This window comes from Theropithecus gelada, chromosome 19 (genome assembly GCF_003255815.1).
Source record: "Theropithecus gelada isolate Dixy chromosome 19, Tgel_1.0, whole genome shotgun sequence".
Classification (NCBI taxonomy): domain Eukaryota; kingdom Metazoa; phylum Chordata; class Mammalia; order Primates; family Cercopithecidae; genus Theropithecus; species Theropithecus gelada.
Genome location: NC_037687.1, coordinates 23,143,125 through 23,170,428, shown reverse-complemented (window position 1 = coordinate 23,170,428; position 27,304 = coordinate 23,143,125). Strand labels below are relative to the sequence as shown.

The 27,304-nt window shown below is 55.5% G+C and overlaps 3 protein-coding genes across 5 annotated transcripts in view; 2 read left to right on the top strand and 1 right to left on the bottom strand.

The window, feature by feature from the left end:
* The first annotated feature begins 1,063 nt into the window (after window positions 1-1,063).
* On the top strand, window positions 1,064-3,590 carry IRF2BP1 (interferon regulatory factor 2 binding protein 1). The gene has a single exon (XM_025365711.1). It carries the CDS (start codon window positions 1,434-1,436, stop codon window positions 3,183-3,185), a length of 1,752 nt encoding a protein of 583 aa, XP_025221496.1. The 5' UTR covers window positions 1,064-1,433; the 3' UTR covers window positions 3,186-3,590.
* A 9,738-nt stretch (window positions 3,591-13,328) lies between these two features.
* Window positions 13,329-24,266, bottom strand: FOXA3 (forkhead box A3). Of its 2 annotated transcripts, none has more exons than XM_025366818.1 (2): window positions 24,046-24,266; window positions 13,329-15,049 (listed from the first exon to the last, which is right to left on the bottom strand). In XM_025366818.1, the coding sequence occupies exon 2, from the start codon at window positions 15,017-15,019 to the stop codon at window positions 14,066-14,068; it is 954 nt and encodes a 317-aa protein (XP_025222603.1). In that variant the 5' UTR covers window positions 15,020-15,049; window positions 24,046-24,266; the 3' UTR covers window positions 13,329-14,065. The 2 variants fall into 2 exon arrangements, with proteins under 2 accessions (XP_025222603.1, XP_025222602.1); XM_025366817.1 differs by lacking the exon at window positions 24,046-24,266 and adding an exon at window positions 23,712-23,977.
* Window positions 24,267-24,937: 671 nt separating this feature from the next.
* The window catches only part of SYMPK (symplekin), a 53,900-nt gene continuing 51,533 nt past the window's right edge, over window positions 24,938-27,304 (top strand). Inside the window, exon 1 of one of the 2 annotated variants that reach the window (XM_025366815.1) lies at window positions 24,938-25,167. The gene's annotated coding sequence lies outside the window, so the exon portion shown is untranslated. The remainder of the gene's footprint in view (window positions 25,168-27,304) is intronic. The other variant, XM_025366816.1, reaches the window with a different exon arrangement.

The window sequence follows — 27,304 nt, the reverse complement described above, 5'->3', positions numbered from 1 at the left end:
GACCCGCCTCCGCCGTTCCCCAAAGACAGCCCCGTCGTGTTCCCAATGCCTGGGAAAGAAGACAGGAGGGTCCTCAAAGCCTGATTGGGCCTTGCAGGTAGTGAGCGCTCAGGGTTGGGGAAAGGTAGTCTGGTGTTCGCCCTTCCCCAGCAACTCCCTCCTCTTGCCCGTCACTTCTTAACCCCTTACTCTTCCCTCAAATTGGGGAGCAACAGAGGATAAGGGTCCCCCAAACGCCATGCTCCGAATGCACGTAAAGAACCCCCAGAAAGGTTGGGGGGGGCGCGGGTAAAGCAGCGTGAATCTGAAAGGCCTACCCCAACCTCCCAGGCGGCGGAAGCACGTCACTTTGTCCGCCTCCGCAGTGCATTTTGGGAATTGTAGTGAAGCGGGTGGAGGACGCCGAGCAGCCGACGGTGTAACCCTTTAGAGACCAGAGCGCGCGGGCAGCTGGGACAGGGTTAGAGGGCTGTCAGTTGCCCCCCTTCTTTACCAGAGAAAACTGAGGCAAGGCTCTGGCTCGGGAGCCCTTAGTCCTCTCCCTTCGCTGGCTGTGGCGGGCCCCAGAGGCATATATCTAGGATTCCGGGGGAGGACGAAGTGCCAAGTGGCCACCCCCACCCCCACCTAGTTGCCAGCTTCCCTTCCCTGCTCTGAAGCCAATCAGGGCTTCTCCGCCCCGCCCCAGAAGCTGCTACCTTCCTAATCCGTCATTGGCCCACCTTTGCTGGGCGGGGAAACTGAGGTTCAGAGAGGGCAAGACATTTTGCCTAAAGCTGCACAACAAATCGGAGCAGAAGTTGGACGTCTGGAAGCCTGTCCACTCACCCCCAAAATTTCTGAATCCGGAGTAGCTCTGATCATTCGTATTGCAAACTCGCCTCCCACCTTTGTGTCCCAGCATCTTGCGGCGCGCCGAACTCCGGCCCCGCGGAGACGGTTATAAGGGCTGCGCGCGGAGAGGCGACGACCCCCCAGCCCGCCTCTGCCCGCCGTTCCCTTTAAGAGCCGGCCCCGGCGGGACTACGTTTCCCAGAAGGCTTTGCTGGCGCGTTATGTAACTTTCCCTGCGAAGCGGCCTCTGGGGCAGAAGAAGGAGGTGGAGGCGGCGGCGGCCGTTGCAGCGGCGGCGGCGAGAGCGGCGGGAGCCCGAGGCGGCTGCGCTCGCGGCCCATCGTGGGACCCGAGCTGTGCGCCTCGGCTCGGAGCCCGGACTGGGCGGGGGCGCCGACGTGCCTCAGCCTGCCTTTGCGAGGGAGGCGGGAGTGAGCAGAAAGGCTTAGGGCCCAGGGGGCGGGGAAGGGGGGCCGGGCCTGGATCCGGCGGGGAGGCCGAGCCGGAGGCCGGACCGTGGCTCGCGCTGTCCCGGGGACGCGGATCGAACGTCGGCGGCCGGTGGAACGCGGGAGCCGGGCGGCGCGCGGACTGGGGCCATGGCGTCTGTGCAGGCGTCCCGCCGCCAGTGGTGCTACCTGTGCGACCTGCCCAAGATGCCGTGGGCCATGGTGTGGGACTTCAGCGAGGCCGTGTGCCGCGGCTGCGTGAACTTCGAGGGCGCGGACCGCATCGAACTGCTCATCGATGCCGCCCGCCAGCTCAAGCGCAGCCACGTGCTCCCCGAGGGCCGCTCCCCCGGGCCCCCGGCCCTTAAGCACCCGGCCACCAAGGACCTGGCTGCGGCCGCCGCACAGGGGCCCCAGCTGCCGCCCCCGCAGGCCCAGCCCCAGCCGTCAGGGACCGGCGGCGTCTCGGGCCAGGACCGCTATGACAGGGCCACATCATCGGGCCGCCTCCCCCTGCCCTCGCCCGCCCTGGAGTACACTCTGGGGTCCCGCCTGGCCAATGGGCTGGGCCGTGAGGAGGCCGTGGCTGAGGGGGCGCGAAGGGCCTTGCTTGGCTCCATGCCTGGCTTGATGCCCCCTGGGCTGCTGGCAGCTGCAGTGTCTGGCCTGGGAAGCCGAGGCCTGACGCTGGCACCCGGCTTGAGTCCTGCCCGTCCCCTCTTCGGCTCCGATTTCGAGAAAGAGAAGCAGCAGAGGAATGCGGAGTGTCTGGCAGAACTGAACGAGGCCATGCGGGGCCGGGCAGAGGAATGGCACGGGCGCCCCAAAGCAGTGCGGGAACAGCTACTGGCGCTGTCCGCCTGCGCCCCGTTCAATGTGCGCTTCAAGAAGGATCACGGGCTGGTGGGGCGAGTGTTCGCCTTCGATGCTGCTGCCCGTCCTCCAGGATACGAATTCGAGCTGAAGCTCTTCACCGAATACCCCTGTGGTTCCGGCAATGTGTATGCCGGCGTCCTGGCGGTGGCTCGCCAGATGTTCCACGATGCTCTGCGGGAGCCGGGCAAGGCACTGGCTTCTTCGGGCTTCAAGTACCTCGAATATGAACGCCGGCATGGCTCAGGAGAATGGCGGCAGCTGGGCGAGCTGCTTACCGACGGCGTCCGCAGCTTTCGCGAGCCAGCTCCCGCGGAGGCCCTGCCCCAGCAGTACCCAGAGCCTGCCCCTGCGGCTCTCTGTGGCCCACCACCGCGAGCCCCATCCCGGAACCTGGCGCCCACGCCGCGCCGTCGCAAGGCATCCCCCGAGCCGGAGGGCGAGGCGGCTGGGAAGATGACCACCGAGGAGCAGCAACAACGGCACTGGGTGGCACCTGGAGGTCCGTACTCCGCTGAGACCCCTGGTGTGCCCTCGCCCATTGCCGCCCTGAAGAATGTGGCCGAAGCCCTGGGCCACTCACCCAAGGACCCTGGCGGAGGTGGAGGGCCTGTGCGTCCAGGGGGCGCCAGCCCTGCAGCCTCCTCCACTGCCCAGCCGCCAACCCAGCATCGCCTTGTGGCCCGCAACGGTGAAGCAGAAGTCAGTCCCACAGCGGGGGCCGAAGCTGTCAGCGGGGGTGGCGGCGGCACTGGGGCGACCCCTGGGGCTCCCCTGTGCTGTACCCTGTGCAGGGAGCGGCTAGAAGACACCCACTTCGTCCAGTGCCCCTCGGTGCCCGGACACAAGTTCTGCTTTCCCTGCTCCCGGGAGTTCATCAAGGCGCAGGGCCCGGCCGGGGAGGTATACTGCCCGAGCGGAGACAAGTGCCCGCTGGTCGGCTCCTCCGTGCCCTGGGCCTTCATGCAGGGCGAAATCGCCACCATCCTTGCTGGAGACATCAAGGTTAAGAAAGAACGGGACCCCTAGGCTACCACTGCCTCCAGGCTACTGCCCTCTGCCCTTTTGCCATCCACCGCTGACGCGGATAAATTATTCCCTCCCCGACCCAGCCCAGTGCCACCCCTATCTGTGTACATACTCCCTTCCTCCACCCAGATGGGTCCCCTGGGGTAGATGCATTGTGGGTGGGGGGAGAAAGCTTGTGGCTCCTGTCCGAGGGGATATTTGGGGTCCCTTGGCCCCTCCAATTTCCCTCTGTCCTTGGCTTGGCTTTGCTGCTGCTTGTAGTTGGGGGAGAGGTGCCCCCCTCCTCCTTGAGAAGGGACCTCCTGAAAATTCGCTCTTTATAAACGAGGCAAAAGCATTTTATTGCCCCCCCTCTCCCGCCCCCTTCTGCTCCTTCAATAAACCGAAAGATGGGTTGTTTTTTTTTTTTTTTCTCTTCTTGGTCCCTTGGTTGTGTGAGATGCTGCGCCCCCTTTGGGACTGAACTAGTCCTGCGAGGGCGAAGACGTTGCGCGGTAGCCTCCAGGTGGCGCCCTGCACCCAGGCCGTCCCGCCGGCCGACCTTCTGCAAGTGCGACCCACTGCTCACGTTTTAGCCATCGGCCCGTTTTCCAGATGAAAGAACTGAGGCTCAGAGAGGGGATGGCTCCTGTAGGGGAGCCACAGACAGTCTCGGGAGTAGATTACCCTTCTGTAGCTGGCCCATTCCCTATCTCTACCTGGAAGGTGGAGGACTCAGCGCCTACGTGGGGAGGGGAAAGAGGCAGAGGGAGGTTTCCTAGAAGAAACGGGCAGGGGGTTCTTGCTGAGTACAAGGGAGAATTTAGGGTAGACTGCTAGAGGGACTACCTGAGGAAAGAGGAAATTTACCTCCACGGGGTAAACTAACAGGATGCCTAGAAACAACTTGGCTACTTCTCGCCTCTGGTGGTGCCCCAGAGGCGGACGTTTGGGAAGCCCCAACTGGACTCCTCGCCCTCGTGTCGGGAGACAAGCCCCTTCGGCGGCCACCCTAGAGAGCAGAGCGAAAGGCACTCGCCCCGCGGCTGCCTCTGATGTGCGCGGCCTTGTCCCGCACCTGTCCGGGTGGCTGATCATTAACCAGGACTTCCTGCTCGCTGGCGTCACGGGGCGGGGCCTGAGCGGGCTGCGGCAAAGCAGGGGTTAAGGGGAGGGGGCGGCCCCAAGAGCCCAGCCCCCACCCCTGCGGCCTCCCCCGCCACGCCGAGGTGGAGAGATTCCGGGAAGGGGGAATGCGGGGCTCAAAGGCCCGCGGATGGACCGAGATAGGGAATGATTGTCCTACCACCACCCAGCACTGTCAGACAGCTCTGGGACCCGAGGTTGTCCCCAGATCCCCTCGGGAACCCAGGGTTCCCATCACCTAAATCTGGAGGCCTCTAAAGTCCTGCCCCATCAGCCCGGTTAGGCAGGGATCCCACCCATACTTGCATACCTACATGTCCTAACTCCCAGATATTAGGGATCCCTAGGGCGTCAACTTTCGCATCTGGAGGACCCTCTGTTCTTGGGCTGAGGGGTCCCATCCTTCCTCACCCCCCAGCCGTCAGCTCTCAGGTGTTCTGCCACCCCTGGCACTGCCAGCCTGGGCTCAGGGCAGGGCTGGGAAAACCACCCCTGATTAAATACACCAGGTGATAAGCCCAGGGCAAGAGAGACCTGGTTGGAGCTCTGTGCTGGGGCTCCCCTCCCAGGCAAGCCTCTGGCTTCCCCTGACCAGCTCTGCAGACCCAAGTGCTGGGTATCTCACCCATCCCCAAATCTTTAGAGCTGGAGGCCTCTAGACACCTGGCTCCTATGCTGCAGTTGGAGCTAAATTGCTGTGGAGGACACCTGGTCCTTTAAGAACAGCTGGTAAGTGGGTGGGGGGCAGGGGAGTCACCCCCAGCCTGGCTGGTGTGTATTCTAGATAGAGGTTGAGTTAACCATTAACAGAGCAGAAGGCCTGACCTGTGTGGGTGTGGGGGCTGGATCAGCCCCCCTTCCCCCAGTGCCAGGGTGGGGCCAGGGTGGAGGGGTTCTGGATTTATTTGGGAATCAGGGAGCAGGTGCAGAGACTTTGCGACAAACGGGAAACACAGAGAGACACTCAGGGAATGATGGGAGACAACAGAGGTGGGGAGGGAGAGATGCGGAGACCAGCTTACTGAAAGAGACAAGGAGACACAGGAGCCGGAGACCCAGCGAGACAGGGAGAGACTCGAGAGAACCTCAGAGATGAGGCAGACACAGAGAAGGAGAGACAGAAAAGAAAAGGAAATGGACAATATTCTGATAGGTTGAGCCAGACTGAGATGACAGATGAGATGCCAACAACAGAGACGCAAAAGAGGGGAGACTGAGATGCAGAGAGAAGGCAATAAAGAAGAGATGAGAAAAAAAAAAGGAGAGATGAGAAAGACTGAAATCAGGAAAAGGCACAGGTGTGAACTAGAGTGATGACATCCTCAAACTCAAAAGTTCTGTGAGACAGGCAGGGAACGGGAGGAAGTGCAAGATTCTATCTGTTTGGGTCATTTGATCCCCAGTCAAGGCACCTCCTCCAGGAAGCCCTCCCTGACCCCCAGGCTGCATCAGGTGCCATTTCTGCACCCCACATATCCCTCTGTGCTCCCCCAGGCCCAGCCCTGTCCATTCTGGAGTGTTGCTGTCTGGCAAGCAGACTGTGAGCCCCAGAAGGGCAAGGCCAGGGCTGTCTTGATCACCACTGCATCCCCAGCATCACCCAGCACAGGGTCAGCTTAAGGGATGGATAGATTAATGGGCTGCTTCTCTTCCTCAACAAGTGTTTATTCAGCATCCACCATGTGACAAGCACTGGGGGAGATAATGTGGATGGAACAGGAAACAGAATCCAGCCCCTGCTCTCATGGAGCTGGCATTCAGGTGAGAGATGCAAACAGGACAATAAAATACGACAGCCAGCCGGGCACGGTGGCTCATGCCTGTAATCCCAGCACTTTGGGAGGCCGAGGCGGGCAGATCACGAGGTCGGGAGATCGAGACCATCCTGGCCAACATGGTGAAATCCCGTCTCTACTAAAATACAAAAAATTAGCCGAGCGTGGTGGCGCACGCCTGTAGTCCCAGCTACTCGGGACGTTGAGGCAGGGGAATCGCTTGAACCCAGGAGGCAGAGGTTGCAGTGAGCCGAGATCATGCCACTGCACTCCAGCCTGGTGACAGAGCAAGACTCCATCTCAAAAAAAAAAAAAAAAATGACAGCCATAGAGTGGTCAGTCCTAAGAAGAAAAAATAAACCAGGGAAAGGAGATGGTGATGGGAGTTGCTATTTTACTTTCTTTTTTTATCTTAATGGAGATGGGGTTTCACCATGTTGGCCAGGCTGGTCTCAAACTCCTGAGCTCAAACGATCTGCCTGCCTCAGCCTCCCAAAGTGCTGGGATTACAGGTGTGAGCCACCGTGCCCAGCCGGGGTTGCTATTTTATTTTATTATTTATTTATTTATTTAGAGACAGAGTCTCACTCTGTCGCCCAGGCTGGAGTGCAGTGGTGTCATTCCAGCTCACTGCCACCTCCACCTCCCGGGTTCAAGCGATTCTCCTGCCTCAGCCTCCCAGGTAGCTGGGACTAGAAGCACGCAACACCATGCCTGGCTAATTTTTGCATTTTTATTAGAGATGGGGTTTGACCATGTTGACCAGGTTGATCTCAAACTCCTGACCTCATGTGATCTGCCTGCTTCAGCCTCCCAAAGTGCTGGGATTACAAGCATGAGATAACATGCCCAGCCGGGGTTGCTATTTTAGAAAGGGATGTAGGGAAGAGCTCACTGAGCATATGACACTAAGAACTGAAGGAGGGGAGGGAGTAAGCCAGCAGAAATCTGTGTAAATAGCACCTGCAAAGGTCCTGAGGTGGGAGCCTGCTTGGTTTGTCCCAGAAGCAAGCAGGTGACCAGTGCTGGGGGAGAGTAGTAGGAAATTGAATCAGAGGGGTGGTGGGGGAGCAGTAAGAGGACCTGTACACTGTGATAAGGACTTTGAATTTTGTTTTTTGTATTTTTTGGGACAGAGTCTTGCTCTCTGTCGCCCAGGCTGGAGTGCAGTGACATGATCTCAGCTCACTGCAACCTCTGCCTCCAGGGTTCAAGCCATTCTCCTGATTCAGCCTTCTGAGTAGCTGGGATTACAGGTGCCCACCACCACACCTGGCTAATGTTTGTATTTTTAGTAGAGATGGGATTTCACCATGTTAGGCAGGCTGGTCTCGAACTCCTGACCTCAAGTGATCTGCCTGCCTTAGCCTCCCAAAGTGCTAGGATTGCAGGCATGAGCCACTGCACCCGGCCTGAATTTTGTTTTAATAGGAACAGGTGGGGGCTTTCAAGCAGGGGTAAAGGGATGGAGCAAATGAGACAGAAATGGCGTAGAACCCACTGGGACCGACATTTATCTCTGTGTTCTCAACACGGAGCCCAGCACAAATGCCCGATGACTGTGCCTGCATGCGTGAGTGAGACCCCAAACCAACAGAGAAAACGTCAGAATGGCATCTAGATGGACAGACGGGCTCAGAGACCCCCAGGGAGAGGCCAGCTCAGGGCCCGAGGACACTCAGGGACAGCAGGTCCACACAGACCCACAGCAGCCCTGCTGAGAACTCCCATTCCTTCCAGAACCCTCCCCACCCGGAAAGCTTCCTAGAGCTGGAAAAAACCCCCAGGCCCTCCTGCCCGCCTCACCCGTGGCGTGCCCACTCACACCTCAGGCAGAGGAAGCTGGCAGGCCCCACAGGAACCTTTCTGTGCAGGGGGAGTGGAGGCAGGCGGGCGGCAGGGACGAAGGGAGAAGAGTGGCGGGCGGGCAGGCTGCGGCTACACAAAGGCTCCAGTGTCTTCCCCTCCTGCCTGGGTACAGATATAAATAATACGCACATATACGTTTATACATATACCAGCATGCTGGTAGGGGGAGGCTGGGGGGCACACACTCCCCTAAGGGTCCAGGCATGGCAGTCGGCCCCTGTAGGGGCTGGGGGCTCAGAGACCCACAGAGATAGTGCCCAAGACTAAGAGGCTCAGGCAGAAAGACAGTGGACAGAGAGAAGGAGAGGGAGAAACTTACAAAGTAGGACAGAAAGAGACTTGCAGAGACTGTGCCAGCACTAGATAGAAAGCAAGTGTCAGGAAGCAGGCGGACTTAAATGGAGACACAACAGCCGAACATCCAGAGAAATGGAACTTATCTGCAGAGAGACAGAAAAAGTCACAGGGAGAGGGACAGTGACAGAATGAAGACAACGGTCATTCCAGAGAGAGGCAGAGCCATAGAGAAGCCCAGGTGAGAGGAAGCAGGGACAGAAAGAAACAGAGAAATCGACATGCAGTGAGAGAGAGAGAAGCAGACAGACAGACAGAGTCGAGGCTGAAGGCTCGGGGAGGCTGGTGCCCGGGGGGAGGGGGAGAGTCAGGGCACATTTCCAGTCTGTGGCACACTGTCTGCAGGGCTCTGGTCCAGCCCAGAACAGGCTGAGGGGCAGGAGCGGAGGTGAGGGAGGTGGCCCTTGGGTTCCGGATCTTGGTGTTTACCTGGGGCAGGATTGCAAATAGGCGCCCAGCCTGGCCCACGGTCAGCAAGGGTGGGATGGGCTGGGCCACAGCCTTGGCACCAGTGGGCCCGACACACCCACCTGTGGCCTGGGCGATGAGTAACACATGCACAGTGACACCTGGGTAGATGGTGACACACAGAGGGACAGACACGGTGACACACAGTGACAGATATAGACAGAGCCACAGTGACAGGTCCAGAGTGACGGAGACATAAACAGTCCCTGAGACACCCTGTCACAGACACAGTGACAGACACACTGATGCGTGCTGCATGCTCACAGAAAACACAATGACAGGCAAACATGCTGTCAGGCACAGAGGCACAGTAACAAAGCACACAGCAATGAACAGACACAGAGAACGTGGTGACGGCCACAAAGAAGACAATGACAGAACAGTCACCTACATGTGTACACGGTGAGACAGTCAGTGACACCAACACAAACCCAGCAATGGACACCAACACAGAGGCATCTAAGCACACACACTCATGCGCTGAACAGAGACACATCGTGGAGTAACACACGAGCCCACAGACACAGTGACATCGAGACGCTGACAGCAAGACACGCGAATAAAGCCCAGTGACAAGCCACTTAGACACACATGTCCTACCTAGCTGTGACTGCCTGGTCACCAGTGAGCATGTGGCTTCTGGGAATCCACCTCCTCCCATATGGCAGGCTATGGCGGAGAACGGGGGTGCCTGCCAGGGAGGGCTTGGGACCCCAGGACTACACTGCGCTGCCGTTGTCCCTCCCATCCTGCAGACCAGTGGGGTGCTTAGGGGCAATGACTCTGGGCCCAGACTGCCTGGGTTCATGCCCTAGCACCCCACTCATTATCTGTGCAAGTGACTTCACCTCTCTGTGCCTCGGTTTCATTCAACAGTAAAGTTGTGGGGAGCGGGAGGGATGCAGCCCATCAGTTCTGTAAGGTACTAACACAATTCCTGACTCGTGGGAAGCCCTAGGAGCTTTTAATGATCATAATCACCATCATCACCATCATCATCATCATCATCGTCTCATGCCTCCTAATGCTGACAGCCCTCTGCCCACAGCTGGGACCCTGCCCCAGCCTCTGCCCCAACCCACAGGCCCTTCCCCTGGACCACGTCGCCTTAGGCCCACAGCCCAGGGCCGCCTGTGTCCCCATGGCCACCCCATATCCCTGATTCGTGGTGTCCCGTGTCTGTCCATGCGTCCCATGTCTGACCGTGGTACTTTTCCACGTTGGACATCAGCCGGCTGTCCCTGGGGTGGGGGTCACACCTGCCCACGCCAGCAGAGCTGGTGGCCACCAGACACCCCAATGGATGGCCCCACCCTCCCCCGAGGACCCTACAACAACACCCCGCCCCTCCGGCCACCTGAGGTCCCCACTGGGGCGGCCTGAGGCCCGAGCCTGGGGACAGGAAGCCCCAGGCCTGGCCGCCCTGAAAGCCTCTTTCAGCCAGGGCCTCCTCCCGCCACCACCGACTCCTCCCGCGGAATAATATTTGGGCTGTTGGCCGGGGGGCGGGGGCCAGATCCGGAGGCCGCCTGGGAGAAGCCAGAAACCGCAGGGCTTCCTGCCTCGGGCTGGCCGACTCCGGGAGAGACCCCCAGGCCTGAGGGAGGGGGGCGGGTGCCTGGGGAGACTGAGGGCCTTTCTCTCGGCCCCAGTTGTTTTTTCCAGGAACCGGGAGGAATTCCCCGGCCTGCCCAGGACAGCGAGGCTGGTGGGACGGCCGGGGAGCCAGCGCGGCAGGGGGCGGGGGTGACACGCAGCCGGCAAGGCGGGGCGCAGCGACAGGAATAGAGGGCCTGGCCTGCGAGGTGGCAGGTAGAGGCGGAAACCCAGGGAGCTGGGAGAGGGACGGAGGCCAGAGAAAGAGAGACCAGAGATCCAGGAAAGGAGTAGGGGGAGACGGACCCCAGGAAAGAGTCACTCTGAGAGGAGGGAGAAACCCAGAGACCCAGGGGAAGGGTGGGAGCGAGTCAAAGCAGCAGAGAGAAAAGGGGCAGTGCGGGGAGAGAGAGCGAGAGAGCATGAAGTGAGCCATAGGAGAGAGAGATACACAGAGACAGCACCAGCAACTCAATGAAACCAAGAGACACAGATAACAGATAAAAGCACAGAAAGAGGGTCAGGGACAGACTGATACAGAAAGAAATGACACTGGCCAGGCACGGTGGCTCATGTCTGTAATCTCAGCCCTTTGGGAGGCTGAGGCAGAAGGATTACTTGAGGCCAGGAGTTCAAGAATAGCCTGAGCAACACAGGGAGACCCCTTCTCCATAAAAAATTTAAAAATTAACCAGGCGTGGTGGTGTGCACCTGTAGTCCTAGCCACTCGAGAGGCTGAGGAGGGAGGATTGCTTGAGCCCGGTAAGTCGACACTGCAGTGAGCTGTGATTATGCCACTGCACTCCAGCATGGGTGACAGAGCAAGACCCTGTCTCAAAAAAACAAAAAAAGAAAGAAAGAAAAAAAAAAGAAAGAAGGAAGAAAGGAAGGAGGAAGGGAGGGAAAGAAAAAGAGGAAAAAAGGACACTAAGAGACAAGGAGAAAGATGGACCCACAGAAACTGAAAGACACATCACACCAGTGTGCATGCACGCGCGCACACACACACAGGTGGATTAGAGTCTTTGGTCTTCAAATGACTAAATGGCTGTCTGGCTGACTGAATAAATGAATGAGCAACCAGAGAGCCAACAACCAGGAAAGGCAGATGACGGATAAGGAAAAGACATAATCAGATCAACCTTGCCCACCCACTCCAGCCCCGCTGAATGACCTTAGCCCAGTCTCATCCCATCTGGGCCTCAGTTTCCATTCTGAAAGGAGAGGTGGGAGGTGCACAGTTGTGTTTCCCGGACAGCCAATCTGAGCAACAGACAGGCTGACTCAGAGTCACAGGAGAGACCTGGGGGACAGACACCCAGATCCCAAACCCAGAGGCTCACAGTGGCTGAAGGAGGACGCAGCTCCTTCCACACACACCCTCCTGCAAGTGACAGACACCAGGCCAGCCTACTCTCCACACATGTTCACATGCAAATACAACAGTGACAAGTATACAGCAAAGGTGGCCATCAGACACACACAAACACACATGCTTTCTTTTTTTTTTTTTTCCTTTGAGACAGAGTCTTGCTGTGTCGCCCAGGTTGGAGTGCAGCGGTGCAGTCTCGGCTCACTGCAACCTTCAGCTCACTGTAACCTCCAACCTCCGCCTCCCGGGTTCAAGCAATTCTCCTGCCTCAGCCTCCTGAGTAGCTGGGACTACAGGCGTAAGCCACCATGCCCGGCCTAATTATTGTATTTTAGTAGAGTATTTTTAGGCCAACTTCGCCATGTTGGCCAGGCTGGTCTCAAACTCCTGACCTCAAGTGACCTGCCCACCTCAACTTCCCAAAGTGCTGGGGTTACAGGCACAAGCCACCGCACCCAGACTACATGTTTTCTTTTAAGCATGTACACATGGACTCACAGAAATACAGAACACACAAGAACAGCCAGCCCTGCCATATGCATGTTGTCCCACACACGCATTCTCTGAGGCAGTGAGTTAGGCAGAGAGTGACATTCAGACACACACGTAACACAGTGTGAGACCCAGAGGGACCCAGGGATACACAGAGAACTACACACACAACACAATAAAGACATACACAAAAGGCAGGGCACAGTGGCTTACACCTGGAATCCCAGCACTTTGGGAGCCTGAGGTGGGTGGATCACTTGAGGTCAGGAGTTTGAGACCAGCCTGGTCAACATGGTGAAACCATGTCTCTACTAAAAATACAAAAATTAGCCAGGTGTTGTGGCGGGCACCTGTAATCCCAGCTGCTTGGGAGGCTGAGGCAAGAGAATCACTTGAACCCAGGAGGCGGAGGTTCCCGTGAGCCGAGATTGTGCTACACACTCCAGCCTGGGCAACAGAGCGAGACCCTGTCTCAAAAAAAAAAAACAAAACACATACACAAGAGTCTGATATTCCCAACCACCCGGGACAAGTAAGCACATAACCAGGGTATGAACAGACACACAAACCCACACAATCAAGGGATACCGACAACAGACAACACTCTGTGGTAGACCATGAGGACCCCAGTAGGCATAGTGCTATCCTATGACACACAGAGCACACACACGCACACACACACGCAGATAAACTCCAACACGTGCACGATCTCCAGTCATTGAACTGACACCTCCTCTGTCCTTTTTCCTCCTCCCCAGCTTAGTCAAAGATTATTCGGCCATTAGGCTTCCAGAGCCTCAGAGGTAGAGGTCTGTGTGTATGTCTGGGAGGTGGGGGTGGGGAGATGGCCTTGGTCACTGCAGAGCCACCTCCCCCTGCTGCTTTGGCCCCACTGCTGCGGGGGCTGCTATCTGTGAGCAAACTGTCCTTGGGGTCAGGGACAACAAAGAGCCAAAGGTCAGGTCGATGCCTCCCCCAACTCCTCCCCCAGAGGCAGCCAGCTCTTGGGGGCAGGAAGCAGAAGGGACAGAGGAGCGCAAATTCAGGTGTTCAAGCCCCACAGGGCCCACTGGCCAAGGAAAAGAGACTCAGTAAGAGGCGGACATGGTGCCTTTAATGATTAAACACAGCCAGTACCCCGCTTCCCGGGCAAGAATCAGACTTCAGTAGAAATTCCCCATACCCTAACCAGCCTTTTCCGGTTTCTCCTGGACCAGAGTTGGGGGGAAGGGTGGGCTTCAGAGAAAACCAAGGAGTATTCTCACCGCCATCCCCTACCCAACCCATGCCAAAGAGAATGGTGACGACATGGCCAACACGGGCCTGCAGCAGCCATCATGGCACATGGTGGCCCACTGACATTGTCACCTACTCAGTATGATGTCCATCAAAGCACCCAATGGGCCACAAAAGGTGTTACACAGAATGGTGGCCAACTTGGCACCTACTGTGCCAAGAAGTACACCAAAAAAGAAGTGAGCACAGCACCTAATGGGGGGCCAAAAAAGATGTCACGGAAATGCTATCACCATCACACCCAAAGGGCCAACCAAGATGGTGGCTATCAAACCATGCAGTGGATCAGCCAATAACATCAATGTAGCAGTCCTCACAGTATCCAGTGGGCCACCAAAATGTATCCATGGTGGTTATCACAGTACCCAATGGATCAACACCATGACCACTGAGACAGCAGTCGTCACAGTAAGTAATAGACCCACCCAGATGTCAACCAACGGGACAAGCAAAGTGTCACCAGAAGTGATCAGGCCCCAAGAGCTTTGTGGTATGAGCTCCAGCCATACCCACCACCATGTTCCCAGCCCCTGCTAGGATGCATTAAGCAGAGAGCGGGAATAAAGGCCCTGGTAGTAGACTCCAGCCTCCCCACCCTCAGCCCCGTAGCCCCCAAACCCCACGTCCAGTTTGGGAGGCGCTGGTGTCTGTTCTGACATCAGGTTGTTGATGGAGAAAGGGTGGTTGAAGTTGTAGGGCGCGTCTAGCTTCAGCTCCCCTGGGAGCTCCAGGCCAGTGAAATAGGGTGTGGAGGAAGGGGGTGAGCCACAGTCCAGAGCCCCCACATCTTCCCCACCCTGGGCCTCAGGCTCGGGGGCCGGAGGCGGGGGCTGGGGCGGGGAGGTGACTGTGGCCACGGGGGTGGTGGTCGAGGCAGCAGACCCTGTCCCGTTCCTAGTGGTGGTAGCAGCTCCACTGCCCCCTTTCTTCACCTTCTCCTCCAGCTTGAAGCGCTTCTGGCGGCGCAGGTAGCAACCGTTCTCAAACATGTTCCCTGAGCTGGGGTGCAGGGCCCAGTAGGAGCCCTTGCCAGGCTTGTCTGGGGAGCGCGCCACCTTGACGAAGCAATCGTTGAAAGACAGCGAGTGGCGAATGGAGTTCTGCCAGCGCTGCTGATTCTCCCGGTAGTAAGGGAAGAGGTCCATGATCCACTGGTAGATTTCACTCAAGGTCAGCATCTTGCCCGGTGCCTGCTGGATGGCCATGGTGATGAGCGAGATGTAGGAATACGGTGGCTTGGCGTGTGCCAGGGGCCGCCGATACCCCTTCGGCATCTCCTTCCCATGCACCAGCCCAGGACCCGGGGCCCCATACCCTGAGCTGCTGCTGCCACCACTGGCACCCAGGCCTGGGAAGGTGGGCCCCAGGGGTGCTGCAGGTGCTGGGGGTGCCAGGGGTCCTGAGGGCAATGGGGAGGCAGGGAGCCCCCCAGGGGGATAGGGAGAGCTTAGAGGGTTCAGGGTCATGTAGGAGTTGAGGGGGGCCATGGTGGGAACTGGGGTCACCGGAGAGTAGACCTAGAGGGAAAGATGAAAGGGGTCAGTGGGGTTCCACTCTGCTGGTCAGCGAAGGATCCCAGGACCCACTGCACATCCGTCTGTCGTCCATCTTGCATCCTCTACAAATCCCTTCCATCATCACCTCTATCTGTAGAATGCGGTCTCTAAAGGTCTCTCCTCACTCCCTAGACATGCCCTTTCTGCTCCCCACTTTCCCACCCACCATGCTCCCATACACTCAAGGTCATCCTTTAAGTGATTCTCCAGGGTTTGGGACACCCAGGGGAGTCTCTGAAACCCTTTGAGGATGTCCACGAAGTCAAAACTATTTTCAAAATAATAGTATTTTTTTTTTTTTCGAGGCAGAGTCTTGCTGTGTCGCCCAGGCTGGAGTGCAGTGGCACGATCTCGCCTCAATGCAACCTCCGCCTCCTGGGCTCAACTGATTCTCCTGCCTCCGCCTCCAGAGCAGCTGGGATTACAGGTGTGCGCCACCACGCCAGCTTTTTTTTTGTATTTTTAGTAGAGACGGGGTTTCTCCATGTTGGCCAGGCTGGTCTTGAACTCCTGACCTCGTGATCCACCCACCTCGGCATCCCCCAAGTGCTAAGATTACAGGCGTAAGCCACCGTACCCACAATCCTAAGTTATTATTAGCCCTTTTCACTCTCTTTCTCATGAAGTGTACAGTGGAGTTTTCCAGAGGGTGTTGATATTTCAACAGAGAGAATACAGAAGCAGACAGGAGAATCTAGCTGTCTTCCACTGGGCCAAACTTGATTAGCAAAAATGGAAAACAGTGCCACTCTTTTGACTAAATTTTTTGAAATTTGGTTCTTTTAATAGAAATGCTTTTACACTAACAAATGATTGCTATTTTTAAGTGAATTAATACATGATTTTAACATTTCTCAGTTCTAATTTTATTTTATTATTATTTATTTTTATTTTTATTTTTTTTGAGACGGAGTCTTGCTCGGTAGCCCGGGCTGGAGTGCAGTGGCCCGATCTCAGCTCACTGCAAGCTCCGCCTCCCGGGTTTACGCCATTCTCCTGCCTCAGCCTCCCAAGTAGCTGGGACTACAGGCGCCCGCCACCTCGCCCGGCTAGTTTTTTGTATTTTTAGTAGAGACGGGGTTTCACGGTGTTCGCCAGGATGGTCTCAATCTCCTGACCTCGTGATCCGCCCGTCTCGGCCTCCCAAAGTGCTGGGATTACAGGCTTGAGCCACCGCGCCCGGCCAGTTCTAATTTTAAATACAGTAAATGTAGATAGACATAACCCACATCAACAGAAACTGTTTGGGCTCCTCAATAATTTTTTCCCACAGGGTCTCACTCTGTCACTCAGGCTGAAGTGCAGTGGTTCAGTCACAGCTCACTGTAGCCTCAAACTCTGGGGCTCAAGTGATCCTCCTGCCTCAGCCACCTAAGTAGCTGGGATTACAGGCAGGCATCACTACACCCGGATTATTTATTTATTTAGAGACAGAGTCTCACTCTGTTGCCCAGGCTGGAGTGCAGTGGTTCAATCTTGGCTCACTGCAACCTCCACCTCCCAAGTTCAAGCTATTATGTCTCAGCCTCCCAAGTGGCTGGAATTACGGGCATGCACTGCACACCCAGCTAATTTTTTTGTATTTTTAGTAGAGACGGGGATTCACCACATTGCCCAGGCTGTTCTCAAACTTCTGGTCTCAAGTAATCCTCCTGCCTCAGCCTCCCAAAGTAATCCCAGGACTTTGGGAGCTGAGGAGGGTGGATCACTTGAGGTCAGGAGTTCAAGACCAGCCTGGCAACATGGGAAAACCCTGTCTCTACCAAAAATACAAAAATCAGCCAGGCATCGTGGCACACGCCTGTAATCCCAGCTACTCGGGAGGTTGAGGCAGGAGGATTGCTTGAGCCCAGGAGTCTGAGGCTGCAGTGAGCTGAGATGAGATCGCACCATTGCACTCCAGCCAGGGCAACAGAGCAAGACTGCATCTCAAAAACAAAACAAAACAAAACAAAAAAAACAGGGGTGCAGAGTCCTGAGACCAAAAAATTATTAGGTAAATCAGCAGTTCTCAATTTTAGTAATCATAAAGAGTTATAGGCCAGGCGCAGTGGCTCACGCCTGTCATCCCACCACTTTGGGAGGCCAAGGCGGGCGGCTCACGAGGTCAGGAGATCGAGACCATCTTGGCTAACACGGCGAAACCCCGTCTCTACTAAAAATACCAAAACAAAATTAGCTGGGCGAGGTGGCGGGTGCCTGTAGTCCCAGCTACTCGGGAGGCTGAGGCAGGAGAATGGCATGCACCCAGGAGGCGGAGCTTGCAGTGAGCTGAGATCACGCCACTGCACTCCAGCCTAGGCGACAGAGTGAGACTCCGTCTCAAAAACAAACAAACAAACAAACAAAAAACAGTTATTATAACTGTGATAATCTAACATATATGTGTAGCTCTTTTCAATCTTTTAGCTTATAAAATTACTGTATTTAGGCCAGGCATGGTAGCTCACACCTGTAATCCCAGCACTTGGGGAGGCCGAGGCAGGCGGATCACTTGAGGTCAGGAGTTCGAGACCAGCCTGGCCAACATGGCGAAACCCTGTCTCTACTAAAAATACAAAAAACAGCAGGGTATGGTGGCACGCGCCTATAGTCCCAGCTATTCAGGAGGCTACGGCAGAACTGCTTGAACCCAGGAGGTGGAGGTTGCAGTGAGCCAAGATTGCACCACTGCACTCCAGCCTGGGCGACAGAGCAAGACTCTGTCTCAAATAAATAAATAAATAAATAAATAAAAATAAAAAATTACTGTATTTATACATAAAAGTGTTTGAATATCTCAAATCACTTTTCAACCTAATATTATTTATCTATTTACTATATATCTTCAAATCTAAGACTTCTCTGGAAGCTGCAGCATAACTTTATGTATTAATACAAACGGGAAAAACAGTTAAAATCATTGGACACCACTGACTGTAAAATGCATCCCATTTTTGGAAATGTTCAAATGGGGGAAAAAGGAGGATCCTAGGTCAATGGAACATGTTAGATATTGCAATGCCTTTCTTATTTTTATTTTTATTTTTTTTTTTGAGACGGAGTCTCGCTCTGTCACCCAGGCTGGAGTGCTGTGGCCCGATCTCAGCTCACTGCAAGCTCCGCCCCCCGGGTTTAGGCCATTCTCCTGCCTCAGCCTCCCGAGTAGCCGGGACTACAGGCGCCCGCCACCTCGCCCGGCTAGTTTTTTTTTGTATTTTTTAGTAGAGACGGGGTTTCACCGTGTTAGCCAGGATGGTCTCGATCTCCTGACCTCGTGATCCGCCCGTCTCGGCCTCCCAAAGTGCTGGGATTACAGGCTTGAGCCACCGCGCCCGGCCTGCAATGCCTTTCTAAGTAACCCTCTGTATATTCTTTCATTCATTCAACCAATATTTATCAGTTAGCTGCTCCATGCCAGGCGCTGTTCCAGGCACTTCACAAGAATGGTCTCCTTTAATCTTGACAACCGTACTATGGGAGGAGGTGTTATGATGATGCCCATTTTACAGCTGAGCTAGCTGAGGCCCAGAGAGGTTGTTGGGGTCACACAGCAAGAACGGGGGCAGAACTGGGATTCTGCAACCAGGCAGTCTGGCTCCAGACCTGTTCCAGGTCACGCTATAAACGCAGTGACTAGGCGAGGTGCGGTGGCTCACGCCTGTAATCCCAGCACTTTGGGAGGCTGAGGTGGGCGGATTGCTTGAGGTCGGGAGTTCAAGACCAGCCTGACCAACAGGGAGAAACCCCGTCTCTACTAAAAATACAAAATTAGCCGGACGTGGTGGCACATGCCTGCAATCCCAGCTACTAGGGAGGCTGAGGCAGGATAATTGCTTGGAACGCAGGAGGCAGAGGTTGTGATGAGCCGAGATTGCGCCACTGCACTCCAGCCTGGGCAACAGAGCAAGACTCCATCTCAAAAAATAATAATCATAAAATAAAATAAAAGCAGGGACTAAGACAGAAATGCCTGCCCTCGTGGTGCTAACAGTCTAGCAGGAACACAACAGTGAAGAGAACATGCCAGGAAAACACAGGCATGCTAGAAGGTTGTTTCTTTCTTTGTATCTACCTATCCCTTCTCAACCACTATCTCCCATCCTCTCTGCCCTATCCTCTATCTGGACCTTTCCCCACTGCCTCCTCTGAGGCCTGGGGTCTCATGGCACTGCGCGGGTTGGGGGAATGCTGCTCTATGTAGCACTGGCTAGAGCCACCAAATGTGAGTTAACTGGATACTGCCTAGTCTCCTGCCACTGTAAGCTTTTTTTTCTTTTTTTTTGAGACAGAGTCTCACTCCATCGCCCAGGCTGGAGTGCTGTGGTGCCATCTCAGCTCACCGCAACCTCTGCCTCCCAGGTTCAAGCGATTCTCCTGCCTCAGCCTCCTGAGTAGCTGGGATTACAGGCAGGCACCACAACACTCGGCTAATTTTTGTATTTTTAATAAAGACAGGGTTTCGCCATGTTGGTCAGGCTAGTCTCGAATTCCTGACCTCAGGTGATGCTCCCGCCTCGGCCTCCCAAAGTGTTGAGATTACAGCCATGAGCCACCATGTCTGGCCCTACCACTGTCAGCTTCCGCAGGTCACAAGGTCCGGGGAGAAACGAGTCTTGCCAGGGTGGCTTAGGGAATCAGGGAGAGAGGGCAACCAACTCAACCCTAAGTCTAAGTTCCAGTGGAGAAATCCTCCACTCTTTCCTTTTCATGTCTCTCCAAGGAGCTCTTTCATCACGTCTCTTTGAATCTCTGTTGGCTATTTTTGCCTTTGTGTTACCTGTCTCAGTACCAGTACCCACATTCCCCTCTCCCATCTCCCTCCCCACCCCCGCATTGTTTTCCCTTCTGTCTCCTCCCTAACCTCTTTTGCTCTTCCTCCCTACCCCCCACCCCTCCCATCTTTCTTTCCCCTCCATCTTGGCGCCTATCTCTCTCTCCAGCCTTCCATCTCTTTCTCCCTTCCCTGGCACTCTCTCTCACTACCCAACTCTACCCCACTTCCCTCCCACCCCCAACTCCCCCCTGTCTTCCTGTCTTCAGCCCATCTTCTTGTCTTTTTTTTTTTTTTTTTTTTTTTTGAGACGGAGTCTCGCTGTGCTCCCAGGCTGGAGTGCAGTGGCGTGATCTCGGCTCACTGCAAGCTCCGCCTCCCGGGTTCACGCCATTCTCCCGCCTCAGCCTCCCAAGTAGCTGAGACTACAGGCGCCCGCCACCACGCCCGGCTAGTTTTTTGTATTTTTAGTAGAGACGGGGTTTCACCATGTTAGCCAGGATAGTCTCGATCTCCTGACCTCGTGATCCACCCGCCTCGGCCTCCCAAAGTGCTGGGATTACAGGCGTGAGCCACCGCGCCCGGCCGTCTTTTTTTTTTTTTTTGAGATAGAGTCTCACTCTGTCACCCAGGCTGGAGTGCAGTGACTCCATCTTGGCTCACTGCAACCTCTGCCTCCAGGGTTCAAGCGATTCTCCTGTCTCAATCTCCCAAGTAACTGGGATTATAGGCATGCGCCACCACGCCCAGCTAATTTTTGTATTTTTAGTAGAGACAGTGTTTCACCATGTTGGCCAGGCTGGTCTTGAACTCCTGACCCCAAGTGATCCACCCTCTTCGGCCTCCCAAAGTGCTGGGATTACAGTCACGAGCCACTGTGCCCAGCCACCATCTTCCTATCAATCTATCTATCCATCCATCTATCCAAGCATTTATCTATCTATCTATCTATCTATCTATCTATCTATCTATCTCCCTCCCTCCCTCCCTCCCTTCAATGAATCCACTCCTCCTCACCCCAAGTCTCGCAGTAAAATTGCAGCCACAGTTACTCCCTTCCCCCATGCAATCTCTCCCCCTGGTTGGTGGCTTCGGGTCCCCTCCCCAGAAAAAGAAAAGAGATGAGGTGAGAAGGTTATGGATTAGAGGGGTCCACAGAGTTTCCAAATCCTCCTGTACCCCCATCCCCCATTTCTCCAACCCAGTCAGGCTCTCTGGTATTGCACAGTAAGACAGATAGGGACCCCAGGGCCCTCCTTCCTGGCTCCCCACCCACCCGGAAGTCCTCCTTAAGGTCCGACCTCAAGCACTCCAGCTGCTCTAATCCACCCTAGGCTTTCCCACGCCCCGGGGCTGGGATGAACCCCTGGTGTCCGGGTCTGAACCGGATCTCCCCTGCCAGGGTGGGGCTGAGATTGGGGGGAAGCCCTTGGGGGACCTGCACCCCCACACCAGGAGACTGGAATTTCTCCTCTTTCATTTCCTTATTGTCTCTGGAGAAGGGTGTGACAGGGAGCAGAGGAAGGCAGTGTGAAGCCAGAAGCCAAGTTTCTAGTCCCAGACTCAACCCAGGACCCCAGTGTTCTGCGTGCGGGGCTTCAGAGTTACTACCTCTAAAACAGGGGTGCAGCTAGACCAGCTAATCTGCAAGAACCTGAGGCCAACAGGGATATCCCGGGATGGTAACTTTCCAAGTTCCTTCCAGACAGCAAGCTGAGTCACCCCAGCGGGAGGGTGCTATGGGCAACAAGTGGTTTGGGGACCCTCTCAGCTCTCAGTTGCTGGCTGAGTGTAGATTATTTCTCTCCCCATTGTTCTGACCCAAGGGGAAGAGGTGGGCTCATTTGATGGGAAGGCTCGGGAGAGCCTCAGCCAGTATCACCTAACCATTTCCATTCCTCTAAATATTGCCTCTTCCAAAATATTCCCCAAAATGCTGATTACCTCCAGACTGTACCTCTACTACTATTATTATTATTTTTTGAGATAGGGTCTCATTCTGTCACCCAGGCTGGAGTGCTGTGATACGATCACAGCTCCCGGCAGCTCGAACTCCCAGCCTCAAGTGATCCTCCCACCTCAGCCTCCCAACCAAGTAGCTTAGACTACAGGCACGCCTGAGTAATTAAAAAAAATTTTTTTTTGTAAAGACAGGGTCTCCCTATGTTTCCCAGGCTGGCCTGGAACTCCTGGGCGCAAGAGATCCTCCCACTTTGACCTCCCAAAGTGCTGGGATTACAAGTGTGAGCCACTGTGCCAGCTATCCTTCAATTTCTGACACAATTTCCATACAAATTGTCCTCTAAACTTGGATCTATTCAGACTGTGCCCCAAATATCAATTCTTCCTGCCTAGACCCCCATCATTTACTTAAGATGTGCCCCCAAAACAACTGTAGTTGGTTTGTACAATTGGTCTGTAGTTGGTTCCCTTAAATCAGGTCCCCAGACTGAGTTCTCCAGAGGCCCAGCTGGGATCACCCCCGCTGCCTGGAACCCTCCATTTCCCACCTGGGTCTCTGCCTTCCCCATCTCACAACTGATACCTCCAGTCACCCTGCCTCCACCTCTCAACACTCCCAATCCCTTCCCCAGTTGGCCCTGCCTCACCCCACGTGCACCTCACACCTCCCCAAACCCAGGACTGGCCCCTCCCAGGCACCCTGCCAAGCCCTGAAGGCCTGGGGATCCAGGAGTCCCACCCTACAGTTTCAAGCCCCAGACTCAAGACTCAGGCACGCTGGGGCCCCACAGCCACCAGATCTTGACTCCTTGGAGAACCCAGCCATTCCTGCCCCACACCCCATCTCAAGTCCACAGTCGCCTTCCAGGTTAGAAGTCCAAGTGTCCAGACCCCCATAATTCTCAGACCGAGACCCCAACCCTCAGCCCCCACAACCTCACAACGTTGATTATAGAGTGAGGTAGCTAAGGTGCAGGGGTCGTTGCAGCACGAGGAATGGGGGTCAGACTTGAGGAAGGACTTTCTGTCTGTCCGGGTGAGGGAATGAAGACTATGCCCCCACCCCCTACTCCAGGGAAGCCTTGTCTGAGGTGAGACTGGATGGGAATTTTAGCAATAGCTGGAGGTTGCTGGTTTGCGGGGGAGCAGGGGAAGGTGCACAATCTAAAACTCTCCATCTTCCGATTTGGGGAGTCCCTGCTGAGGGTCATGGGTAGGGATTGTGGGGGGATGGAGAAGATCGGCCCCTCTCCTGCCAATGTGAATGGCCACATCTTCTGCTCTCAGATGCCCAACCCTAAGCCACCTGTTGTTTCACCTCCCAAAACGAAGCTTCATCTCTGAGCACCCCCATCTCTTACCCCTGAGCACCAATCCCCATTTCTGACCCTACCTTAGATTACCAGCTGATCCTTACCCCGAACCCCAGTTCTTTAACACTGTGTGCTGGCCCTGAGCTCCCACCTCAGTCTTCCCTTAATGGTGACTCCTCCTCCATCTTTTAGTCTTTCTTTCCCTCCAACTTTGAACCTCACATCCTGAAAGCCCCCAGTCTGTCCCCTACCATGGAACTCTAATTCCTATCTTTGGTTTGTTCATATAAATCCCTTGCTTTTTGGGGCCCCAACACCTGGCTCCCACGTTTAAGGTGTGACCCGACCCTTGCCTAAATTCTCCTGACTTCCATTTTCAAGCCCCGGCCGCGGCGAGGCTGCCCAAACAGCGCTCCCATCCATGCCTCGTCCCGGGTCCCTGACTTCCACACCTGGTCTCCGTGTTCCCAGTTCCTCGGCTGCCCAACTAGACGCCTTTGCCCCCATTTGAACCCACAACCAGTCCCTGTTCCATGTGAGCCCACACCCCGATACCTGCCCCCCACTTCCCGCTCCGCCATCCCCGAGGACACACCTCGCCCGCCTCCGGGTAGTAGCTCCACTCGGCCAGGTCATGGGCCTCCATCTTCACCGAGCCCAGCATCCCCCGGGCTTGTGCCCCCACCCGCCCCCGCTCCGGCCCCGGGGGAACGGAGCGCTCTGGATCTCTCCGCGGGCACGGCCCGAGCTCCCACCGGCGCCCGCCCGTCCGACCGCCCGGGGTACGGCTGTCCCGAGCGCCGCGGGAGGCGGCCACGCTTTATAGCCGGGACACCCCCGCCCTCGCCCGCCCCGGGCTCCCCTCCCGCCTCCCCGAGGGCGGCGCGCTCGGACTGGGGCGCCCCCTGCGGGATCGCCAGGAGACAGACCTCAGGCGCCGGGGACCTAAGCCCCGGGGACCTAAGCCCCGGGACGCGACAGCTGGGGGTGATTCAGGAGTGAGGGAGCAGGCGGCAGAGACGCTGCAGATACCAAGGGCCCCGAGGGCAGAACTCTGGAGCCTTTCTACCTCAGGGGGTTTCATCATCTAGACTCAATGAGAGGAGGAAGAGCCAGAGCCCTGCATGACCGTCGCGGAAGAAAGGGGAATCAGAGCGCTAGGGCCACTATGCGACTATAAGGACCCTTAAGAGGTCTCCGAAATCACATCCCCATTCGACAGACAGGAAGACTGAGGCTTCCGACGGCTAGAAATGCTTCAGACTTGACCGGGCGCGGTGGCTCACGCCTGTAATTCCAGCACTGTGGGACGCCGAGGCGGGCGGGCGAATCACTTGAGGTCAGGAGTTTGAGACCAGCCTGGCCAACAGGGTGAAACCCCATCTCTTACAAAAACTAGCTAGGCGTGATGGTGCGTGCCTGTAATCCCAGCTATTCGGGAGGCTGAGGCAGGAGAATCGTTTGAACCTGGGAAGCGGTGGTTGCAGTGAGCCGAGATCGGGCCGCTGCGGTCCAGCCTGGGCGAGAGAGCGAGACTCCGTCTCCAAAAGAAAATAAAAAGAAATGCTTCAGACTGTTGAAAGAGTTAAGAACAAAGGTGGAGGGGATCGGGGCCTCACCGCAGACCCCATTAGGGCAACAGACCACCTCCCCTCAAAGACCCAGGAGCTTCGCTGCCCGAACTCCCCACTGTCCAAGACCAGTCAGCCGTCCAGGGACTCAGCACTACTGAGAACTCCATTTCCCAGAATGCTCTAGTTCCCTATCCTCCCTGTGCCGCCGAGGGGACTACATTTCCCAGAAGGCCTAGCGCCCCAAGCCGGAAATGAAGGGGCCGCTCGCCGTAGTAAGGAGGCGGGCAGAAGGCCGCTCTCACGGGACGAGGCATGGGCGGGGTCGGACTGTGCTCTGGACTCCATTTCCCGGCGGCCCTGGGTGTGGGGCGCGTGCGCATAGTTCCCGGCGACGAACGGAAGATGGCGGCGGCGGTGGCGGAGTCTAGGAAGAGGCGCTGCTGAGGGGGCGCGAGGGGAACGGAGGCCAGAGCCGCGGTGAGCGGGAGGTGGCGTTTGGGCCCGGAGACGAAGGGGGGAGGCGCCTAAAGAAGCAGGGGCGCGGGCGGGGAGGGGGTCGCCGTGGGGAGAGGGGAAGAGTGGCTTTCGCGACCCATGTTTCTTCCCCTGCTCGGGACCCTTCCTTGGCTCCCTAGTGCCCTCGAGGCAAAGTTCCAACGTGGCCCTCCGGGTGCGTCCGCCCCGCAGACCTCGCCTGCTTCGACTCGGCCTCTTTGCTTCTTCCCCACCTCTCGCAGCCGCCCTGGCCTTTCGGTTCCTTAAACTTGCCATGCGCTTTCCCGCGTCGGGGATTTTGCACAGGTTGTCCGCTCTGCCCGCAACATCCTTTAACCCATTCGGCCTGGCCAACTCCCATTCATCCTTCGAGTCTCGGTACCAACGTCACTTCCTCTGCGAAGCCCTCCTTGCCTACCCTCCATCCCGAAATCCGCCTGTTAAATGCTCTTGTCCGTCTCTGTTCCTTCATGTCACGTGTGTTCTAGTTTGTTATCAGACTCTTATCTGTATGCTGTTTTATGATGTCTGTGACCGTGTGTTTCATGAATGTAGGGACTAGGTTTGTCTCTGTCGCCACTGTGTTCCCAGCACAGCGCCAGTCACGCCGGAGACGCCCAGCTAATGTTGGTTGAAGGAATAAAAGATACTCCTAGAGCCAGTCTGGGGAAACAGGGTAGTCGTCAGATTCCCGGGTAGCAGTGGGGCAGGGTACCACTTCTTAATGAGTACATCGAGAGGAAAGAGGAACCAGTGATACTGTTCATCACAGCAAAAGGCTACACGCATCCCAAATGTTCTTAAATAAGAAGATTGGCTGAAAGAAACTGTAATACATCCACATAAGAAAATACTATGCAACTCTAAAAAGGAATGAGGTAGATAAAAGGAAATGATGAAAATCTCTATACACTGATATAGTGGTCGCCAACATACATTAAGGGAAAACAAGTGGAGGTTAGTGTTTATTGTGTGTGCTTTTTTTTTTTTTTTTTTTGAGACGGAGTCTCACTCTGTCGCTCATGCTGGCACGATCTCAGTTCACTGCAGCCTCCACCTCCCTAGTTCAAGTGATTCTCCTGCCTCAGCCTCCCGAGTAGCTGGTATTACAAACATGCCCCACCACACCCAGGTAATTTTTATATTTTTAGTAGAGACGGGGTTTCACTGTGTTGGCCAGTCTGGTCTTGAACTCCTGACCTCAAGTGATCTCAGCTCACTGCAAACTCTGCCTTCCAGGTTCAAGCAATTCTCCTGCCTCAGCCTTCTGAGTAGCTGGGATTACAGATGCATACCGCTACCCCCGGCTAATTTTTGTATTTTTAGTAAAGATGGGGTTTCACCATGTTGGTCAGGCTGGTCTTGAGCTCCTGACCTCGTGATCCACCTGCCTAGGCCTCCCAAAGTGCTGGGATTACAAGCGTAAGTCACCGCTCCCGGCCCTATGTCTGCTCTTTTTGTTAAAGAAAAGGAAATATGTATATATGGGATTTTTCTTTTCCTTTTTTTGCATAAAATCTAGCTCCTGCAGGAGAATTTTATATATGTGTTTAAAAAAAAAATCATAAACCAAAAATCAGTAAGAATGAAACAGTAAAATATTTTGGTTGATCTGGATGTATTATCATCATGAAAAAAGTGGAAATGTTTATTATGGGGTTTTGTTTTTGTTTTTTGAGGCAGAGTGCCACTCTGTGGCCCAGGCTGGAGTACAGTGGGGTTGGGATTACAGGCGTGAGCCACCGCGCCCAGCCTGTTTTTTATGTTTTGACTGGGGATGGCATACTGCTGGTTGTTTGGTGGCCAGGATCCTTGGCTTACGTAAACAGACCTGGGGGTGAAAAACAATTCCTTTCAGATAAACAGTACTGTAGCATAGTGGTAAGGAAGATATGCAGCCTTGCTGCTGGCTCTGCCTCTTTTTTTTTTTTTTTTTTTTTTTTTTTTGAGACGGAGTCTCGCTCTGTCGCCCAGGCTGGAGTGCAGTGGCCGGATCTCAGCTCACTGCAAGCTCCGCCTCCCGGGTTCCCGCCATTCTCCTGCCTCAGCCTCCCGAGTAGCTGGGACTACAGGCGCCCGCCACCTCGCCCGGCTAATTTTTTTTTTTTATTTTTTAGTA

Excerpts from the sequence above, each read along its gene's own strand:
- FOXA3 (XM_025366817.1), bottom strand. The coding sequence starts at position 23,780 with ATGCTGGGCTCGGTGAAGATGGAGGCCCATGACCTGGCCGAGTGGAGC. Across the intron at positions 15,050-23,711 it reads ACTACCCGGAGGCGGGCGAG|GTCTACTCTCCGGTGACCCC; the intron begins GTGTGTCCTCGG and ends CTTTCCCTCTAG.
- IRF2BP1 (XM_025365711.1), top strand. The coding sequence starts at position 1,434 with ATGGCGTCTGTGCAGGCGTCCCGCCGCCAGTGGTGCTACCTGTGCGAC.